This window comes from Chiloscyllium plagiosum, unplaced genomic scaffold (assembly GCF_037043375.1).
Source record: "Chiloscyllium plagiosum isolate Xiang-an unplaced genomic scaffold, Cpla_swu_hap1 HiC_scaffold_37, whole genome shotgun sequence".
NCBI classification, from domain to species: domain Eukaryota; kingdom Metazoa; phylum Chordata; class Chondrichthyes; order Orectolobiformes; family Hemiscylliidae; genus Chiloscyllium; species Chiloscyllium plagiosum.
In genome coordinates, this window is record NW_028270175.1 from 30,161,467 (window position 1) to 30,183,138 (window position 21,672).

At 42.7% G+C, this 21,672-nt stretch overlaps 1 protein-coding gene across 4 annotated transcripts in view; it reads right to left on the bottom strand.

Moving 5' to 3' along the window:
- Positions 1-21,672, bottom strand: part of LOC122540092 (rho guanine nucleotide exchange factor 10-like protein) — a 209,123-nt gene that overhangs the window by 36,514 nt on the left and 150,937 nt on the right. For all 4 annotated transcript variants that reach the window (XM_087980555.1, XM_087980556.1, XM_087980557.1 and 1 more), the window contains 3 exons: positions 17,196-17,323; positions 9,096-9,196; positions 7,078-7,199 (listed from right to left, as the gene is read on the bottom strand). In XM_087980555.1, the coding sequence (XP_087836681.1) occupies positions 7,078-7,199; positions 9,096-9,196; positions 17,196-17,323 (351 nt within the window). The remainder of the gene's footprint in view (positions 1-7,077; positions 7,200-9,095; positions 9,197-17,195; positions 17,324-21,672) is intronic.

Sequence of the window (21,672 nt, forward strand, 5' to 3'; positions counted from 1 at the left end):
GTGGATGAGCAGAGAGATCTCAGTGTCCATGTACGTAGATTCCTGAAAGTTGCTACCCAGGTTGATATGGCTGTTAAGGAGGCATACGTTAGCTTTTATTGGTAGAGGGATTGAGTTTCGGAACCATGAGGTCATGCTGCAGCTGTACAAAATTCTGGTGCAGCCGCACTTGGAGTACTGCTTACATTTCTGATCACCGCATTATAAGAAGGATGTGGAAGTTTGGGAAAGGGTTCAGAGGAGATTTATTAGGGTGTTGCCTGGTATGGAGGGAAGGTCTTATGAGGAAAGGCTGAGGGACTTGAGGCTGATTTCATTGGAGAGAAGATTGAGAAGTGACCTAATTGAGACAAATAAGATAATCAGAGGGTTAGATAGGGTGGTAAGTGACAGCACAAGGGGACATAGCTTTAAATTGAGGGGTGATAGATATTGGACAGATGTCAGAGGTAGTTTCTTTACTCAGTGTGGTATGGGCGTGGAACACCCTGCCCGCAGCAGTAGTGGACTCGCCAACTTTAAGGCCATTTAAATGGTCATTTGATAGACATATGGACGAAAATGGAGTAGTGTAGAATAGATGGGCTTCGGACTGGTTTCACAGGTCTGCACAACATCAAGGGCCGAAGGGCCTGTACTGTACTGTAATGTTCTATGTTCTAATTCAGTAGGTCTGGCAGCAACTGTGGAGAGAAAGTGGAGTTGATCCTCCTTCACACATAGTGATCCAAGACAGACTCAGCATGTGCCTTAGCAATCTCAATGCTGTTTCTTGCATTGTCTCTCTCTCTCTCTCCGTTCTTTCACTTTGCATATGTCTAGAATAGTCAGGGCAAAGATCCTCGAAATTGTCCAAAGTCCAGGAAACTATTTTATACACTCTTGCTGTTCCCTAGATCCTCAGTCATCAAACTAAATTCTGCTTAGTCCTATTGCACTCACTTTCTATGATATAAAAACCGCTACTGGGGAAGCATGGTGCATTCTCCATATCTAAGCAAAATTGACTGTTGAGATTGAAAGACAGATTTGAATTGAAGTGGCTAATCCAGAAGTTAAGATAAGACTAACATACCAACTCTAAGATTCTGCAGGCGGAATACTCAAAGTATCACTGCTGATAAACTGCGCAGCAAGTGGCAGTTTGAAAAATCTTCCAGAGTTTGTCTCCTTTGAAACAAACTGGTGAAGTGACTGTCATGTAGAATGAGCATTCCTTTCATTTCCACCCAAAAATAAAAAAGTACAATGTTAGTAGTGATTGTTTCTGCGACATCAATTCAGGAACTGGCACAGAGAGACTAAGAATTTCTGAAATCTACTGGCAATCAAAGCGTTGTATTGCATTATACACTTACACAAACATATAAGAGTGTTTTATTAATATCAGTTTCCCTTACATTTGATTAAAATGCTCAGAAAGTAAATGCTGTATATTAGTTGACAGATGGTTAAAATTTTCGCATTTAAAATAAAGAGCGAGGGACATAGGTAGAAGTCATTCATGCAAATTACTGTTATTTCTGCTGGAATATGATTAAAAGCTGTAATTATTTGTTTCTGCCAGTCAATACACAAAGGCCAGACAGCTGCAGTTTGGTTCAATGCTATCCTCATAATTATATAAAAAAACTTATATATCCAACTGTCAGTCACACTCCACTGAGAGGACTAGAACCTGTGGTCTCCAAACACTCTTCACAACCAACTACTTGACTGATACACACATTCTGAAGGATAATATTGAACTTGAAATATTAAACATAAAAAATAGGAGGAGTAGGCCACTCAGTGCTTTGAGCATACCCATGATTATTGTGATCATGGCTAATCATCTAACTCACTTGTCTGTTCCTGCTTTGCACCATATCTTTTGATCCCTTTAGTCCCAAGCCCTGTATCGAAAGCCTTCATGTCTTAGTGCTTTCAACTGCTTGCTGGGGTAGTGAATTCCACAGGCTCACCACTAACTCAGTCAACGTTTTCTCCCTCCAAAAACAGTTCTCAGACCTGCAGAGTTTCTCTAGCACTTTCTGTTCTGATTTCAGATCTCCAGCATCTGCGGTGTTTTACTGGTATACACATGCAAGCTTGGACTCTGTCTCAATTTGGAGATGATAAGTCCAACACCAGGGTCATCCTCAGCTTAAAGTTGAACAAGTCTTAGAACTAAGCCTGGATCTGGGACTGCGCTGAGTTGGCTGAGCTCAAACAAAGTACCAGCTGGAAACCCTCCATAAACCTCCATTTCCCAAACACAAAAAGGTCAGGCTGAGCTCACACTCCTCCTGATTATATCAGTGACTCCTGGTGAAACATATCTCTGAGGACCTGCCCACATCTTTCTTCTTGACTACAACTACAGCCCTGAAAAGTACATGTAGATAATCTTTTCCATCAAATCTCAGGTAGTTAAAATTCATTTGCAAAACAGGATTTCACACAGAAACAAATCTTTGTGAAATAAATAGATCAAAATTGTTCACATCAATTTAGAGGGTACATAATTATGTAGAAGCATGTTGGGAGAAGTGAATTCTTAATACTTGCTTTTACATCCCACTTGGGTCTGTATCTCTTCATCTATCTGCATGGCAGCACTAACCATCAAAACTTGACAAGTGGTAATGATCCAACCTGCTTTTTACCGATGCATTATTTCTTGGCTTTGTAAATCCCCAATCCTTTTGAGCATCATTATTTGATGGTGCAGATTCAGTATAAACACCCTACCAAAGTGCACAGAAATACTTCAAATACTCTACAACTGAACTGTGGTCCATGCTTAAATGAACTGGACTACTGGAAGAGCAAAGCAGGAATTCAGCAACAATGGGTCCAAACCCAGGTGGGAAATATGATTGCAAATGCTGCCCCCACAGATAAACAAAAGCAGAATACTCTAATTCTACAAAAACAATGTTAGCAGCTGTAAAGAGGAAAGTGGAATGAAAGCCTTGGGACATTAGCCTTCATCAAAAAGGCAACCACAGTGTGGACATCTGTTTCCACTCAGCAAGTGTGAAGCTATCTATTTCCCATATCGATCTATCATTCGCATAGTGAAAGATTTTCTCTTTAAGACTATGACTCACTGAGCAGAATGCAAACAAATCGCATGGGAAAGAGAAGTGAAGAGGGAGATCACTATTTCTTTATTGTATGGTCTTCCAATTAGCACCAAGAGTTTTGAAATTTTCCATGAGGCAAACCACCTTCCCACCTCTTCATGTGGAATATTTTACTCTATTAAAAGGCAAAGGCATAAAGAGGTATGGAGAGAAAGTAGAAATACAGCAGAGATAGAGCATCATTCTCAATCATATTGAAAGATGGAACGGGTTTAAAGGACTGAATGGCCTACTCTTGCTCCCAGTTTCCATTGTTCGGTGAGATATAAATATATAATGTTATCGTAGGTGGGTTGATACATGTTGAAGTACTGAGCTATAGATAATTACCAGATTTCAAGTTCTTGACCAAAGGGGCCAGTCTTTGGTGTTAGTTTCTGATGTCTTATAGTTGGGATAGTTCTTACATAAAGCGTACACAATAAGTTACTGGACCATGAAATGTTCTGAACCCATGGTCAATGAGCTATAGTGCCCACAAATATTGTAATCGTGGTTTCTGCTTCCCATTGTGAGCAGCACTAAAGGGCTGAATCTGCAACTTGACTTTCAGTGACATCAACATGCAGCACTGTATGTGACATGCAGAGAATGTTTTGCTGCCAAAGATGTTGATACCGTGTTCAGCAAGTGAAAAGGGTAGGGAACTAGAAGCCGTTTCTTGGATACAATTCTATTCCAAGTAGGCAGACTGCATCCACTTTACCCAGTTGTACTAGGCAATGAGCCTTTGTAGTGCTTGTCAACAGCTGCAGAGCAGGCACTCCTGGTACCATGTTATTCCTCCTTCTCCCATCCCTCAAAACTCTTTCTTTACTGACAACCTCGGCTCTGCTTACAAATGAGGCTGTCAGATTTGCCACCCAACTAGTCCACTAATCCGCCCACAGGCAGAGCTAGGCATCCTGTCGACTACAGTCAAATGAGGTCTATTAAATCCAATAGGTAGACTTAGAGTTATTGTCCAGTCTATTTTTTCCAAATTAGACCTTAATAGAAAGTCCCCTTTTACCATTCTAATGAAACAACACTACACAAGCTATGGTTGGAGTAACTGGAAGATATATGGCAGAAGGAGGAGTGATTGAAAAGATCTGCTGAAGTTGACAGACCAGCAATCTCTTGAAGAGCAAAAACCTGTGTAATATCAGAAAGAGAGGAACAACGATTAAATACGAATGAGATGTGGATAGTGGCACACCAGCATGGAGCACCTAAAAAGGACACAATCATGAACAAGTACTTCAGGTGGTCAGTGAGGATTATGGAAACATCAAAAACAGTAAGTAAGAAATGCTTGAAGTGGTACGACCATTATTGCAGAGAAAGCAGGGAAATGGGGCAAGGCACGTGACGGAGGCTAGGCCATCAGGAAGAGGAAAAAGGCGACCAGTTGGAAAGATGTGATAGTGAGAAGTTTGGACACAATGTCATTGCAAGAGGAATGAGTGACGGTCAGGAGATGATGGATGTGATGGAATGGCGGAAAGCTCATAACATTGAGGAGGAGAAATAGGCCATCCAGCCCATTGAGTCTGCTCCACCATTCGATCATGGCTGATATGCTCCTCACCCCCATTTTCCTACCTTCTCCCCGTAACCCCATTGCCAATTAAGGATCTGTAACTCCTCATTAAATTTACTCCCTGTCCCATCACAATCACACTTTGCGGTAGCAAATTCCACAGATTCAAATCCCTTTGGGAGAAGTAATTTCTCCTCAACTCTATTTTAAATTTATTAATCCCTTATCCTAAGACTGTGATCTCTCGTCCTAGAATGCCCCACTAGAGGAAGCATCCTCTCCATGTCTATTTTATCCATACCTTGTATCATCTTAAATAACTCAATTTGATCTCCCCTCATCCTTCTAAATTCCAGAGAGTATAGGCCTAAACTGTTCAGTCTCTCTTCCTACAACAAACCCCTCATCTCTGGAATCAATCGAGTGAACCACCTCTAAACTACCTCCAATACCATGACATCTTTCCTCAAAAAAAGGGATCCAAACTGTGCACAATACTTCAGGTGCGGTCTGACTAATGCCTTATACAGTTGCACAATACTACCTTACCTCTATTTTCCATTCCTTTAGCTATAAAAGCCAAGATTCATTTCACTTTCTTTATTATCTGCTGTACGTGAATACTGGTTTTCTGCGACTCATGAAAGAGGACACCCCAGATCCTTCTGGAGATGGAGAGAAGACGTGAGTTTACCAAACCGGTGGTTCAGATGACTTGTGAATAATTTGTATAATTTGTTCAATGATGACCCAGGAATTCCTCTAGCATCTTCATCAAGTTTCCTTCTTCAAAACAAATTCAGCAAAAATAGATCAACTGCTCATCAACCTTATTCGCAAGATCTTATCTACAAATTGTCACTGTGTTGGCTGTGGCTGCCAATGTAATTTTGAACATCCATCCATTTCATTTTATCAGACTGACAGCTTGCTTCTCCCATCCACCCTTCCACAAACAAACCATGACCAAAAGGTTAGATTTCACTAAGTCTTCAGCCAAATACTTCATCCACTTACATTCAATACAATCTGCTTCCAATTAACATTTAGATAACATTGGATCTCAGGCAACAATTCAAGTTTCATGTTACGCCTAGATAATTAGCCATAGTTCATAAAGAATCACTGGCATCTCTCTAAGATATACAAACAATTGGCCATAGGCAGTTTGAGGGCCCCCACTAGAAACATATGGGGCAAAACAAGAAGATAGACACAATGGGCCAAAGACCCTTCTTTTGTGACTCTTTGAACTACCACCAACAGGGATTGAACCCATGTAGTTGCTGTAGTGTTGCATCATACACTAGCCATCTGAACTCAACCACCTCATTCACTCCCAAAACCATGAATCCAAACATTGGAGTCAGAATAGTAAAGAGTGACTAACAAAATAAAATAGTGACTGGGATAGACAAATAGAAAATATGCTACCATTTAATCTGCTCCCCATTCCATGAGAAATAATCTGATTAATTGTCAGTAAAAAACTGGACATTTATTTATGGAATAATTCACAGCCTCCAGCATTCACTACATATTCTTCTTTTATATCCTGGATTACTATTCTCCAGTTGCTAAATGCATCATAAAGTCAATTGCATTGGAATGGCATGTAAATTCACCATCATTTTCACATCTCTAGCCTATAAGAGTTGTAAAGTAAAAGTGTCACATGCTAAAACATAGCTTCACTTGTGAAAATAACTCGCAAATACAAATTCAATTATTTTGCCTGTATTTGGACTTAAGTTGCTGACCGTTTGTATAGAGTCTGAATAATGTAAACCCTAGATGCACTATTCTCTTAGGTGAAAGATTCAAATACAAGTTAAACATTGGCAAGACAGGAGCAAAAAGCTGGAGATAGGCCACTGAAGTGGGCAATGCAAATTGTTTCAAGCTGCCTTGGGATAGAAGGAATTGAGCCACAGCACAACAAAGCAGCAAAGTACATCTGATTTGTGGAAAAAAGTTGTGGTTTAAGTGGCTGAATGACTTTTCCTTTGCACTTGAAAATCCAACCTTTCAACTTTAATTTGCACCAAGGGAACAGACTACAAAAGAGTCTTGATTTGGCTCATGTAGAAACTTTAGTGTGAAGAATACAGATCTTGAATAGGGAATATTATAATTCTCATAAACATAATCCTGAGATTATGTAAAGCTGTGTCCTTTGTGGTTCAGAAGCAGTACCCATTGCAACACTGAGTCAACTTCAAAAAGTACTTCAGTAATTGTACATCGCTTTGGAAGGTCCTGAGGTTGTGAAAAGCATCATTACAAATGCAAGTTCTTTCTTTCAAAGGCCACAAATCAAAGCCAGGATTAAAATGCAGACAGTTGGTCAAACATACAAGAAATGGTGATTTGTTTTTTAAGGCGGCACCAGATACTCTTGTTGCTTCATTGCGAGCTCACCTTCAGGTCTGGACATTTTGAGCTGTACAAGGGCATTCGACAGGCCAGCAAAGGGCACCAAAATGGGGCCTTTGTTTTTCCATCATCCTCAATACAGAGCCAGCCAGGCTGGTTATCCTTAGCTGCAGGTGAGAGAGAGAGAGAAAAAGAGATTGCAAGAGAAATCAGGCATGTACCAAGATGGCTTAAACAGCACAGACTTTAGGCCCATACGAAATCATTCAAGCATCGAATTCCCAACACTAATTCTCATTCAATTCAGTTATGTCTTCAACTCACTCAAAATATGGTATAGTGATTTTTTTTAAGAAATGGGGTCCAGTTTTAATTCTCTGCATGCTGCTCCTGAGGTGAGCTATTTGATTAAGGGGACAGCGGTATGGCTCCTGATCATCCTGTGGCATCTTGCTCTGGAGCTCATTCATTATAAGCCTTAACCCTGCTACAAACTCTCTCATGGGGCTTTCAGGATACAGAGTTCCAATTAACCACCACCTAATGGGCACAGCGGCACTTTGTGACTCCAATTCTGGCATCCCTACTGCCACCCTGACTGAAAAGGGTGGCCAAATCCAGCAGTCCCTGAGTTGGCATGCTTCAGTGTTACTCTGGGTTACGCATTTACCACCGCTTCCAGAAAAACTCATCCTTTAAACGCTGAATACGAAGCCCTGTTGAAGATACTAATTTGAGAATAAAGTCTGCACTGAACAGCACCACATAATTCCCACTCAGCCATTGATGGCCACTCTTTTGATCTAAAACAATGGACAAGGGACTATGTGGCAGCCCATATATGCTGTAAAGCTGTTATCATCCATTCAACACAATGAAAGGCTGGGTGCAATTTTGTTAATGTTCAATAAATTACTGGCATCTTTTAATTAAGTGCCCTCAATATGAAGAGACACCTACACACACCTTAATAGTGCAGCTAATTAATCTCGATGATTAGCTGACAGATCAAATTCGTGAAGTAAATCCTGTCAGATGTGGCAATTATTTGGTATCAATGCACACAATGCTCAGCAAGAAGTGTCCATTGTGACAGGGTTGATTCAGAACACACTATAATTAATCAAACAAGTTACTGTGAAATGGGATGGGGAGGTATGGCAAAAGATAATCGCTCTGGGATCACTCCATTGTTGCTGGAGAATAAATGGGAGCTCCATTATTTGTCTCCTGCTCACCTTCCACAGAAATGAAACTATTTCTGTTTAGGAGTACTCCACTTGTTTCAACCAAAGCTCAAGGGCATGGGAAGGTCACCGCCCATTCACGTTGCACTCTGCTGACAAATTATTCAACGTAAACCAAGTTTGGATTTTCTCCCAAGTTATTGTTGGCCTTTATTTCTGCAAGCACTAATAGGATCACTAAATGATCTCTCATTTTCCAGCAGAGCACAAGGGAAACACCAGGTATAACTCCACACCCCATCTCGCAGCACTGAGGTTAACATGTTAGCTATCAATATTCCAAAGCTCCCATGACATACTGGAGCTTGTACACCTCGTGCCTAACTGTTCACCTTTCAGAGCTTCAGTAGATGACCAAGCCAAAACCAAGACGATCTAACCTACTGCCAAAGATTCTACCCACTCACTGCAACATTTCTGGAGACAGTTGACTGTAAAGTCACAAAGTTCAGAATTATTCTGCCTTCTCAACTTTGGAGAATGCTCATAAATGCAGGTCCAGCAACAAGGGCATGAATCCACAGCCAGCAGTGTGAGAAACAAGAGCTGCTAACTGCAAGTAAAGTACTGTGAAAATCTGAAACATACACAGAGTCTGTTGGAGAAACTCAGCAAGGCTGACAGTATCTATGGAGAGCAGAACAAGAGTAACCCTAAAGGAGAGAGTCAGAATGGACTCAAATGTTAACTGTTTCTCTCTCCACAGATGCTGCCAAACCTGCTGTGTGTAACTTACACACATTGATTTGAAAGTCAGGTCTGGGTAAACGTAACATTTCAAGCTGCAGATTCTGGATTCTCCAGACCATTACCTACTTAGTGCAACTTTAGCCATATGTAGCCGATTCACCCAGGAAATCTTACTGCGAGGATTCGAAGTATTGAATACCACCATAAAGCTGACCGGTCTTCCAGACCTTTAGGAAAAGATTAAATGGGGGGGGGGGGGGGGGGGAAAGAGAAGAGAAAGAGAGAGAGAGAGAGAGAGAGAAATATATAATCAGTTTAGTTCGCTGGTCAGCAGAAATCTTCAACTGCTCTAAAAAAATAAAGCAACAGAAATGTTGTTGTTATTAGACTGTTTCTAGAGAACAAGCAGCTGTAAATTATAGATTAAAAGCGAAGTTTTCCTCAACCTCCAGAAAGACGTGGAAACAGGATTAGAAAAGGCATCTTTTACAAGAAATTCTGCTGTCTCAGTTATTAAATAAAGACACTTAGTACTCAATGCAGCTGAGCTACATTCTTATTAAGAAACATTAACCCCTTCATTTTTAAAAAAAATTGCTTCATTTAACATATTCAGGATTTTCAAAACATCACGAAAGGAGCTTGTCACAAATCCTTGACCGGAAAATATAATCAGGTTTCTTTGGTGCTGACGCAGTCTGCTGCTGAGACATTGCTAAGCAAGATGCTGAACCTGTACAGAATTAGACAAACACAGCTCATCCTCCTGCGATGCATTCGGATCCTCTCTTTCTCTTTTGGCAATTTTCTTCCCCTGTCATCTAGAGATACTGATTGTTCCCAAGAACACTGGTAACACTTGGAGACCTTACTCGAGCACGTTGCGTGCGTGTGTAAACCCTAAAATGCATAGTATTAGGGCATGGGGAGGCAATAGCCTAATGGTATTGTTGCTGGACTGTAAATCTAGAGACCCAGGTAATGTTCTGTGGAACCAGATTCAAATCCCACCATAGCAGATAGTGTAAATTCTGGAATTAAGAGTGTGATGAATCTATTGTTGATTGTTGGAAAACCCCATCTAGTTCACTAATGCTCTTTAGGGAAGGAAACTGCCATCCTTACCAGGTCTGGCCAACTTCTAACTCTTAACTACCCTCTGGGCAATTAGGGATAAGCAATAAATGCTGGTCAGTGATGCCCTCACACCATTAATGAACAAAAAAAAATTGACTGGGAAGTTCATCACATTCAAGTCCAACTGTTGTAGATCAGATCTCAAACAACAATCAGACAGAATATAGGGAAGAGATTGAGTGCTTCGTGGCATGGTGTAAAGAGAACAAGCTCTCCATCAACATCAATAAAAGGAAGGACCTTGTCATTGACTTCAGGAAATACAGCAGAGGGTACACCCCTATCTGCGGAAGTGGAGATGATCAAGAGAGTGACAATCACCAATGAACAGTCCTGGTCCACCTACATCAAAATGACGGTCAACAAAGTACAACGCCATCTCTACTTCCTCAGGAGGGGCTAAGGAAATTCAGCATTTTCAGTAAGACTCTTACCAATTTTGATAGATGCACCATAGAAAGCATCCTATCTGCATGAATTGCAGCAAGGTATGGCAACTGCTCTTCCCAAGATCACAAGAAACTACAGAGAGTTGTAAACACAGCCCACTCCATCATGCAAACCAGCCATCCATCCATTGACTCCATCTATACTTCTCTGCCTCGGGAAAGCAACCAACATAATCAAAGGTCCCTCCTACCCTGGTTGTACTCTCCTCCGCCCTATTCCATCAGGCAGAAGATAGAAAAGTTTGCATATATATATGAACAAATTGAAGAACATTTTCTTCCCCACTTATCAGTCTTTGAATGGACCTCTCAAATGTTAATGTTGAACATTATATCCTGCACTCTGTTCTGCTACCTTAATGCATTTTTTAGTGCAATTTACCTGTAGAGCACATAGAACAATAATTTTCACTATACCTCGGTACACCTGACAGTAATAAATCAAGTCTAACCTTTCCACAACCATTCCAACACCCAGACACATTCCAATAGAGAACATCACTGGATCAGAATCCCTTGGGAAAACCCAATTTTTCACGTTCCCTAATCCAGGGAACAGAGACCAAATGTAGCAATGACTGAAATCCAATCTTACTGTGTGGTTCAGATATGTATCTCCTTTAGCAATTCAGCCTCTGATGTATCTTCAGATGCAGTGCTGGCTTTCTAAGCCCCTGCTGGGATTGTCACGGGCTGATGTTCCCCCTCACCACATTCATCACACTTCTGAGCCATTTATCCCCTTCCAAGACAGGATGGGAGCACAAGCAGGAACTAGCTAATGGAGGTGAGCGGGCCTATGAAAGCAGCTTAATTTTCCTGGTTAGCCTCCAGGTTGTATGTGCAGTTTTGATTAAGCTCGGGTGTTCTTCCTTGGAGCAGAGAAGGCAGAGAGTGAACATGGAGGTGTATAAAATTACGAGGGGCATGGACAGGGTGGATAGAAAGCAGCTGCTCCTTTCAGTCAGGGGGTCAGAAACCAAGGGAGCACGTGCTTAAAATGAAAAGGAAGGAAGTTTGGAAGAATTTGAGGAAAACCTTTTTCACTCACAGGATGGTGAGGGTCTGTAATGCAGTGTCTGGGAGAATTGTGAAGGTGAATAATCTCAATTTTTAAAAAGTACTCAGGTGAGCGCTTAAAATATCATAACATTCTAGGCTATGGGCTGGAAAGTGGAACCAGAGTAGATGATAGTGTATTTTTGGCATTGCAGACCAGATAGGCCAAAGGTATCTTCTGGACTGTATGTTTCTATGATTCTAGGCATCACGGGAGGGTGTAAGCTGCATGGAGGCGACTCTCCAGTGCGAGGTCCAATGGGACTGATGGGGCGGTGCTCCAGACAGGTTTAAATCTAGTCTCCTCATCCCCGCCATCCAACGCTTTGCTTGGAATCAGCAGTGACTAGAGGCTGTCCAACAACGACCCCATGCATCACCAACCTTCCAGCTTCTATTGGTTGTGAAGGTCACATATTTCCTTCTAATTGAAAGCGAGGTCCCCTCATCCTGCTGCCACTTTGAAGAAAGAAGGTTCTCTATTGGCACTTCAACTTCAAAAGTCCCACCATCATCATCAGTGGGACAACAAGCCAGCGCTCACAATTCAAGAGGAGAAACGTCAGCTCGAACATGAAATATGATTTAGAACATAGAACATTACAGCGCAGTACAGGCCCCTCGGCCCTCGATGTTGCGCTGCCCTGTCATACCAATCTGAAGCCCATCTAACCTACACTATTCCATGTACGTCCACATGCTTGTCCAATGACAACTTAAATGTACTTAAAGTTGGCGAATCTACTACCATTACAGGCAAAGCATTCCATATTCCATATCTGAGTAAAGAAACTACCTCTGACATCTATTACCCTCAATTTAAAGCTATGCCCCCTCGTGCTCGCCGTCACCATACTTGGAAAAAGGCTCTCCCTGTCCACCCTATCTAACCGTCTGATTATCTTATATGTCTCTATGAAGTCACTTGTCAACTTCTTCTCTCTAACGAAAACAGCCTCAAGTCCCTCAGCCTTTCCCGTAAAACCTTCCCTCCATACCAGGCAACATCCTAGTAAATCTCCTCTGCACCCTTTCCAAAGCTTCCACATCCTTCTTATAATGCGGTGACCAGAACTGTACACATTACTCCAAGTGCAGCCGCACCAGAGTTTTGTACAGCTGCGGCATAACCGCATGGTTCCGGAACTCGATCCCTCAATTAATAAAAGCTAAAACACTGTATGCCTTCTTAACAACCCTGTAAACCTGGGTGGCAACTTTCAAGGATCTGTGTACATGGACACCAAGATCTCACTGCTCATCTACACTACCAAGAATCTTACTATTAGCCCAGTACTTTGCATTCCGGTTACTCCGATTTGGATGTGAGCATAAGAGGTACAGTTAGTAAGTTTGCAGATGACACCAAAATTGGAGGTGTAGTGGAGAGTGAAGAGGGTTACCTCAGATGACAACAGGATCTGGACCAGATGGACCAATGGGCTGAGAAGTGGCAGCTGGAGTTTAACTCAGATAAATGCAAGGTGCTGCATTTTGGGAAAGCAAATTTTAGCAGGATTTATACACTTAATGGTAATGTCCTAGGGAGTGTTGCTGAACAAAGAGACCTTGGAGTGCAGGTAGACAGGATAGTGAAGAAGGCGTTTAGTATGCTTTCCTTTATTGGTCAGAGTATTGAGTACAGGAGTTGGGAGGTCATGTCGCGGCTGTACAGGACATTGGTTAGGCCACTGTTGGAATATTGCGTGCAATTCTGGTCTCCTTCCTATCGGAAAGCTGTTGTGAAACTTGAAAGGGTTCAGAAAAGATTTACAAGGATGTTGCCAGGGTTGGAGGATTTGAGCTCTAGGGAGAGGCTGAACAGGCTGGGGCTGTTTTCCCTGGAGTGTCGGAGGCTGAGGGGTGACCTTATAGAGGTTTACAAAATTATGAGGGGCATGGATAGGATAAATAGACAAAGTCTTTTCCCTGGGGTTGGGGAGTCCAGAACGAGAGGGCATAGGTTTAGGGTGAGAGGGGCAAGATATAAAAGAGACCTAAGGGGCAACTTTTTCACACAGAGAGTGGTACGTAAATGGAATGAGCTGCCAGAGGATGTGGTGGAGGCTGGTACAATTGCAACATTTAAGAGGCATTTGGATGGGCATATGAATGGGGAGGGTTTGGAGGGATATGGGCTGGGTGCTGGCAGGTGGGACTAGATTGGGTTGGGATATCTGGTCGGCATGGACAGGTTGGACCGAAGGGTCTGTTTCCATGCTGTACATCTCTATGACTATGACCTCACACTTGTCCACATTAAACTCCATTTGCCACCTCTCAGCCCAGCTCTGCAGCTTATCTATGTCTCTCTGTAACCTACAACATCCTTCGTCACTATCCACAACTCCACCGACCTTAGTGTCGTCAGCAAATTTACTAACCCACCCTTCTACACCCTCATCCAGGACGAACAGCAGTGGACCCAACACCGACCCTTGCGGTACACCATTAGTAACTGGACTCCAGGATGAACATTTCCCATCAACCACCACCCTCTGTCTTCTTTCAGCAAGCCAATTACCTGATCCAAACTGATATATCTCCCACAATTCCATTCCTCTGCATTTTGTACAATAGCCTACTGTGGGGAATCTTATCGAACACCTTGCTGAAATCCATATACACCACATCAACCGGTTTACTCTCATCTACCGGTTTGGTCACCTTCTCAAAGAACTCATTAAGGTTTGTGAGGCACGACCTACCCTTCACAAAACTATGCTGACTATCCCTAATCAAATTATTTTTTTCTAGATGATTAAAAATCCTCTTATACCTTTTCCAACATTTTACCACAACTGAAGTGAGGCTCACTGGTCTATAATTATCAGGGCTGTCTCTACTCCCCTTCTTGAACAGGGGAACCACATTTGCTATCCTCCAGTCTTCTGGCACTATTCTTGTAAGACAATGACAATTTAAAGATCAATGCCAAAGGCTCCACAATCTCCTCCCTGGCTTCCCATAGGATCCTAGGATAAATCCCATCTGGCCCAGGGGACTTATCTATTTTCACACACTGCAGGATTTCTAATACCTTTTCCTCGTGAACCTCAATCCCACGTCGTCCAGTAGCCTGTATCTCAGTATTCTCCTTGACAACATTGACGTTTTCTAGAGTGAATACGGTCGAAAAATATTCATTTAGTGCTTCCCCTATCTCCTCTGACTCCACACAACTTCCCACTACTATCCTTGATTGGCCCTAATCTTACTCTCGTCATTCTTTTATTCCTTAAATACCTAAAGAAAGCCTTAGGGTTTACCCTGATCCTGTCCGCCAACAACTTCTCATGTCTCCTCCTGGCTCTTCTGAGCTCTCCCTTTAGGTCTTTCCTGGCTACCTTGTAACCCTCAAGCGCCCTAACTGAGCTTTCACATCTCATCCTAACATAAGCCTTCCTGTTCCTCTTAACCAGAGATTCCACTTCCTTCGTAAACCACAGCTCCCGCGCTCACAGCTTCCACCCTGCCTGACAGGTACATATTTATCTAGGACACACAGGAGCTTTTCCTTGAATAAGCTCCACATTTCTAATGTGCCCATCCCCTGCAGTTTCCCTCCCCATCCTATGCTTCCTAAATCTTGCCTAATCGCATCATAATTGCCTTTCCCCCAGCTGTAACTCTTGCCCAGTGGTATACACCGATCCCTTTCTATCACTAAAGTAAACATAACAGAATTGTGATCGCTATCACCAAAGTCCTCACCTACTTCCAAGTCTAACACCTAGACGGGCTCATTACCCAGTACCAAATCTAATTTGGCTTCACCCCTTGTTGGCCTGTCTACATACTGTGTCAGGAAGCCCTCCTGCACACACTGAACAAAAACTAACCCATCTATAGTACTCGTACTACAGTGTCCCCAGTCAATATTTGGAAAGTTGAAGTCCCTCATGACAACTACCCTGTCTCTCTCACTCCTATCGAGAATCATCTTTGCTATCCTTTCCTCTACATCTCTGGAACTCTTCGGAGGCCTATAGAAAACTCCCAACAGGGTGACCTCTCCTTTCCTGTTTCTAACCGCAGCCCATACTACCTCAGTTGACGAGTCCCCAAACATCCTTTCGGCAACTGTAATACTGTCCTTGACCAACAATGCCACACCTCTCCCTCTTTTACCATCTTCTTTGTTCTTACTGAAACATCTAAATCCTGGAACCTGCAATAACCATTCCTGTCCCTGCCCTATCCATGTCTCCGAAATGGCCACACCATCGAAGTCCCAGGTACCAACCCATGCTGCAAGTTGACCCACCTTATTCCGGATGCTCCTGGCGTTGAAGTAGACACACTTCAAACCAACTTCTTGCTTGCTGGTGCCATCTTTTGTCCCTGAAACTTGATTTTGGACCTCCTTACTCTCTCCCTTCTCTCTCCACAGGGGCTGCCAGACTTGCTGAGCTTCTCCAGTTGTGTGCACTTTTATTTCTGCTCTAGCCATTCATCACCGACCCCAGAAAATTCACAACAAGAATCCATTCTAACACAATGGGATTGGGGCAGTTGACAGGGCTTTAGAGACCAGAGAAAATTGCTGCCTTACATTTGGTTAAGCAGGAAAAAAAATTTGTAGCTTCTCCCCCAGGAACCAGGCTAATATTATCCTTCATATCCTACTGCCATGTCCTCACCACTGGCTCACATACATCACATGCAACATCCAGACAGACACTGCATGACAGGATTTGTTGGTCTTTCCTCTCATCACCTCATCCTTCAGAAAACAAAATGCATCATAAATGACTAACCACATATTACTGCAAAAGAACACATTCCAGTATTGCTGGAGATGTGAGGCAAAAAACAGAGGATGGTGCAAACACATTTCAGGTCAGTTAGCATCTCAACAGCAACACGGAAATATTATGTCACAGAAGGGTCTATCCAGGAGAATGCTCATGACCAGACAGGTGAAGATTGCACAAATAAAAGCTATCTGCCAAAAACATACCAGAAAAAGCATGCTCCTTCAAAACTGCTTTGTGGCAAGATGTTGCAATTAAAAGAAAAACAACTGAATTCAAGAAATTTTATTTCTTAGCTCATAGTGTGTGCCACGGTCGTTCAGTGGTTAGCACTGCTGCCTTACAGCACCAACGACCCGGGTTCAATTCCAGCCTCAGGTGACTGTCTGTGTGGAGTTTGCACATTCTCCCCACGTCTGCATGGGTTTCCTCCAGGTACTCTGGTTTCCTCCCACAGTCCAATGACGTGCAGGTTTGGTGAATTGGACATGCTAAATTCTCCAAAGTGTTCAGGGATGTGTAGGTTTTGATGCATTACTCAGGGAAAATATTGACTAATAGAGATGAGGGGAGTGGGTCTGGGTGGGATACTCTTCAAAGAGTCAGTGTGGACTTGTTGGGCCAAATGGTCAGTTTCCACAATGTAGGGATTCTATGACCTGTTTCTGTGGCAAATGAAGAGTAAATGGTCAAAAATAAAAGTTCTCTCAGATACAAGCACCAATTTGATGATACATAATATTTCAACTTGCGAGTTAGACTCTCCTCCAACAATTCTATCACCACCAGCCTTCCCCCTCCACTGCCCTCCCAATGCTGCTTACTTGTCCGGTTTCCCTGGCAACAGGAGGCGGAGACGACACTTGTTTGCCGATTGGATCTCATCCTCTTTAATCCTGATCAGCCTCTGGAGGGCTCGGGTCCAATCCTGGGCGACAATGAGGTTTAGGTTCTGGAGAATGGGACAGAGTGGAGTAAGACACCTGTGGTTGACTGCAACAAGTATTTTCACAATGATCCCATAAAGAAATCCAGACAAAAGACATGCAAGTGTTACCATTTAAAAAGGTCAAAAGTCACAGAAGCAGGTCACATTTAACAAATGTTTCCATCCTTCATGAAGAAACTCTACCCATTTCCTTCCTCCTGCCTCATGTGGAGTTTGCACATTCTCCCCGTGTCTGCGTGGGTTTCCTCCGGGTGCTCCGGTTTCCTCCCACAATCCAAAAATGTGCAGGTTAGGTGAATTGGCCACGCTAAATTGCCCGTAGGGTAAGGTGAAGGGGTAAATGTAGGGGAATGGGTCTGGGTGGGTTGCGGGTCGGTGTGGACTTGTTGGGCCGAAGGGCCTGTTTCCACACTGTAAGTGAGTAATCTAATCAAATCCCTCAGTCCTTTCGCTCAACAGTTCATCCACATCAATGAACTTTGTTTGTCATTTGTTGTGGTCTAGCTGCTCTTTGAGTCAAGAGCTTTTCCTTCAAGTTATAATCCTACTGAAGCCCCCCCCCCCCCACCCCAAAAGAAGGCTCATTATTCAGGGTTTTGTTTTTGTGAACAAGTATTTGGATCCACTTGATTAATCATTTTCTGAAGGTGCAGAATTCACCTCCTCAAGTCACTGCTCCCTTTTCTCGGCAGGAGATTCTTCAATGAGAGGAGGAAGGCTTCCTTGGTGAGCGGTTTTTAGCAGCATTCAAGAGTTTACATCTGTCTATTATATCTTCTTTCGCAAAAACCGTAGTGAAGCAAAGCTTCTGCTATAGATATCACAGACTGGTCACACGGCAGTGTCACTGCACTCCAAAGCAGATATGTTTAAAGACAGCTGACAGCTTCCAACTTCACAAGAAGCTGGAATGCAGCTCCAATGGTAGATTAACAGTGCTGGGTGTACCAGGCTTTAGAATTGCACACAACTAGGAAGAAAGACAGGGAGACCTGTAGCACCTGGGATGTCCTAAAGACATCCAAAGTGTTTTCAAGCTCAATAATTCATTTTGAAAGTGTGGCCATTGTTAGAAAGTTAGAACATGGAATAGCTATTTTGCATCCCTGAGGGAAAAGCCAGCAAAACAAAAACAGTATTACTAGGAAATGAACATACTGGTCATGCTGTAACGCTATCCTCAGGCATACAAAACAAATTGGACCACTTTTCTGTCGCCCACATAGAGTCAGAGTTATACAGCACAGAAACAGACCCTTCAGCCCAACTCATCTGCGCCAACCAGACATCTCAATTTGACCTAGTTCCATTTGCCAGCGTTTGGCCCTCTAAACCCTTCCTATTCATATATCCATCCAGACGCTTTTTAAGTGTTGCAATCGTACAAGTCTCCACCACTTCCTCCAGCAGCTCGTTCCATACATGCACCACCCTCTGCATGAAAAAAGTTGCCCCTCAGGTCCCTTTTAAGCCTTTCCCCTTTTCACCTTAAACCCTCTCATTTTGGACTGCCCCACTCTGGGGAAAAGACCTTGACTATTCATCCTATCCATGCCCCTCATGATTTTATAAACCTCTATAATGTTACCTCTCAGTGTCTGACGCTCCAGGGAAAAATGCCACAGCCTATTCAGCCTTTCCCTGTAGCTCAAACCATCCAATCTCAGTAACATCCTTGTAAATCTTTTCCACACCCTCTCAAGTTTCACATCACAGGGAGACCAGAACTGAACGCAGTATTCTAAAAGTGGCCTCATCAATGTACTGTACAGCTGCAACATGACGTCCTAACTCCTATACTCGATGCACTGATGAATAAAGACAAGTGTACCAAATGCCTTCTTCACCATCCTGTCTACTTGCGACTTCACTTTCAAGGAACTATGCCCTCGCACCCCCAGGTCTCTTTGCTCAGCAACACTCTCCAGAGACCTACCATCAACCGCTTTTGTTTCTGTTCTTGTGTTTCAGTTTGAGTTCATCAAAAACACTGGCAAAAACAATGAGAATAAGAAAAAAAAAGTGGACATTCTTTGCTTGATCAGTCAAATATAAATTAAACATAAATGGAATCTCTGCAGGGAGCGAGAAAACATACTATTTTTTTAAAAAAATCTAAACTACATATACATGCCCTTCATTCTCAAATATGAAAACTGCCACAGATTTCATTCTTGTCACTTAATTTACAACTTCTGATTTTCAGCATCACGGCTGAGAATCACTTGCAGCCCCGTGGCATTAAACAACTATCTACAGTTCCAGCCAGGACACCAACTGTGATTCAGAAACATACCTGTCACTAGCTGCAAGGAAGAGATTGTAGAGTTCAAGAGAGGAACTGTATAAAGCATACAATCCTTTCCTGATTGAAGTTGGAACAGAGCTGTGCATAAACCCTTTTTTTTGTCGTGGCACAAAGCACCCTCAAAAAACTTTATAAACATTAAGGCCAATATTATCCTCCTTCCATGCAATGATAATGCAGTTACTACCTCACCATTAAACTACCCCTTTCTGGTTTTCCTATTGAGGCAAGTGATAAAAATATATTTTCAATAACTAGCTGAAGTAGCTTCTGAGCCAAGAATTAACAGCCCTGACTATTGCATTGTAAACAACATGGATTTATTTATGCAGACTCAGCAAATAATTTCCGCTATTTGGAGCATTGTCATTACCAGTTTGAAAAGCACCTCTATTATCATACTCAAAACACAAAGCGCTGGAGTAACTCAGCAGGTCTGGCAGCAGCTGTGAAGATAAAAAAACAGTTAATGCAGAGTCTGATATGACTCTTCTTCAGAATAAAAGGTGTGAGAAGAGAAAAGAAGTATCCACAGCAACACCATGAATGCTCACAGATTTTTTTTTAAAGCAGATGTTGGTAGTGAGGGTGGGGCTGCAACAGGAGACTCTCACCATCAAGATAATGTTTTACTGGTTTTTCCTTCTGAGATATGCAAACTTCCATAAACTACGACAAGATAATGATCAGATCATCTTTTCCTCAAAAAGAAAATGATGCTGAATCACAGAATCCCTACAGTGCAGAAAGAGGCCATTCAGCCCATCGAGTCTGCACCGACCCTCCGGAGAACATCCCACCCTAACATCATCCCACACTTCCCATGGCTAACCCCCCAAGCCTGCACATCCCTGCACACTACGGGACAATTTTTTTATTGCCAATCCACCTATCCTGGGTATCTTTGGACAGTGGGAGGAAACCACTGCAGACACGATAAGAACATGCAAACTCCACACAGGCAGTTGCCCGAGGTTGAAATCGGACCCAGGTGCCTGGCACTATTAGGCAGCAGTGCTAACCACTGAGCCACCATGCTGCTGAGAAATGTTGACCAGTACACCAGCAAGAAGCATCCCCACCCTTCTTTGAAAATTAGATAGAGGGGGGCCTTGGTTTATAATCTCATCCAAAGACAGCACTCTGACAGTGCAGCACTCCCTCAATATTCCGCTCAGTTTTGACCTAGATTTAGTGCTCAAGTTCCACAATGTTAAATTTCCAGGGATTGAGTAGCTGCCAAGGGATGGTACATATTCAGCGTCCATGGAGTGGCTTAACTGCTTGACCCTATAGCACACAACAAGCCTCCAATGCGTCACTCAGAGATCCCTGCCAGTGGACTGTGGGAGGGGGCAATCATGGAGAAACAGCAAGCTGTCATGGTAGCAGGGTCATCCTTTATTCAGGGCAAGAACAACCAATTACCCCATGTGATATTGATCGTTATACACAGGAAAAATAGAATAGGAGATAAGGAAAACTGTCTTAAAACAGCCTTAAAATGCAAGCTGTCTTTGGACCGACCCTCTGGAAAACATCCCACCCTAACATCATCATCCCACATTTCCCATGGCTAACCCCCCAAGCCTGCACATCCCTGCACACTATGGGACATTTGCTGTTTTGAGAGAGAAGTGCAGTATTATGTTTTATTTGTATAACATGAGAAAGGTCTCTAACATTTTCTTGAAACCATTATTTCAAATTAATAATTATTGTAGGGTCAAAAAACATCATATGGTATATTGCAATGTGCTCAATGAGCGCTAGATGGAAGGATCGATTCTGTGTGGGAGGAAGACAATGTTAAGACAACGGTCATTCAGGATGTGATGTCAAACAGAGGACTTCAGTGATCAATGGTGCTCTGATAATTGAATCATTTGAAGTAATGACCATCTTCACGTCCTTTTATCTCGAAGGTAACGGGAGCTTCCTTCCTAGAAACATCCAAATTAGGCTTTTTTTTTAAAAAAAGAACACAGCAGAATTGTGCAGGGCCCAGCATGAGCTGTAGCAAATTGCTTCAACACCTTCCTCC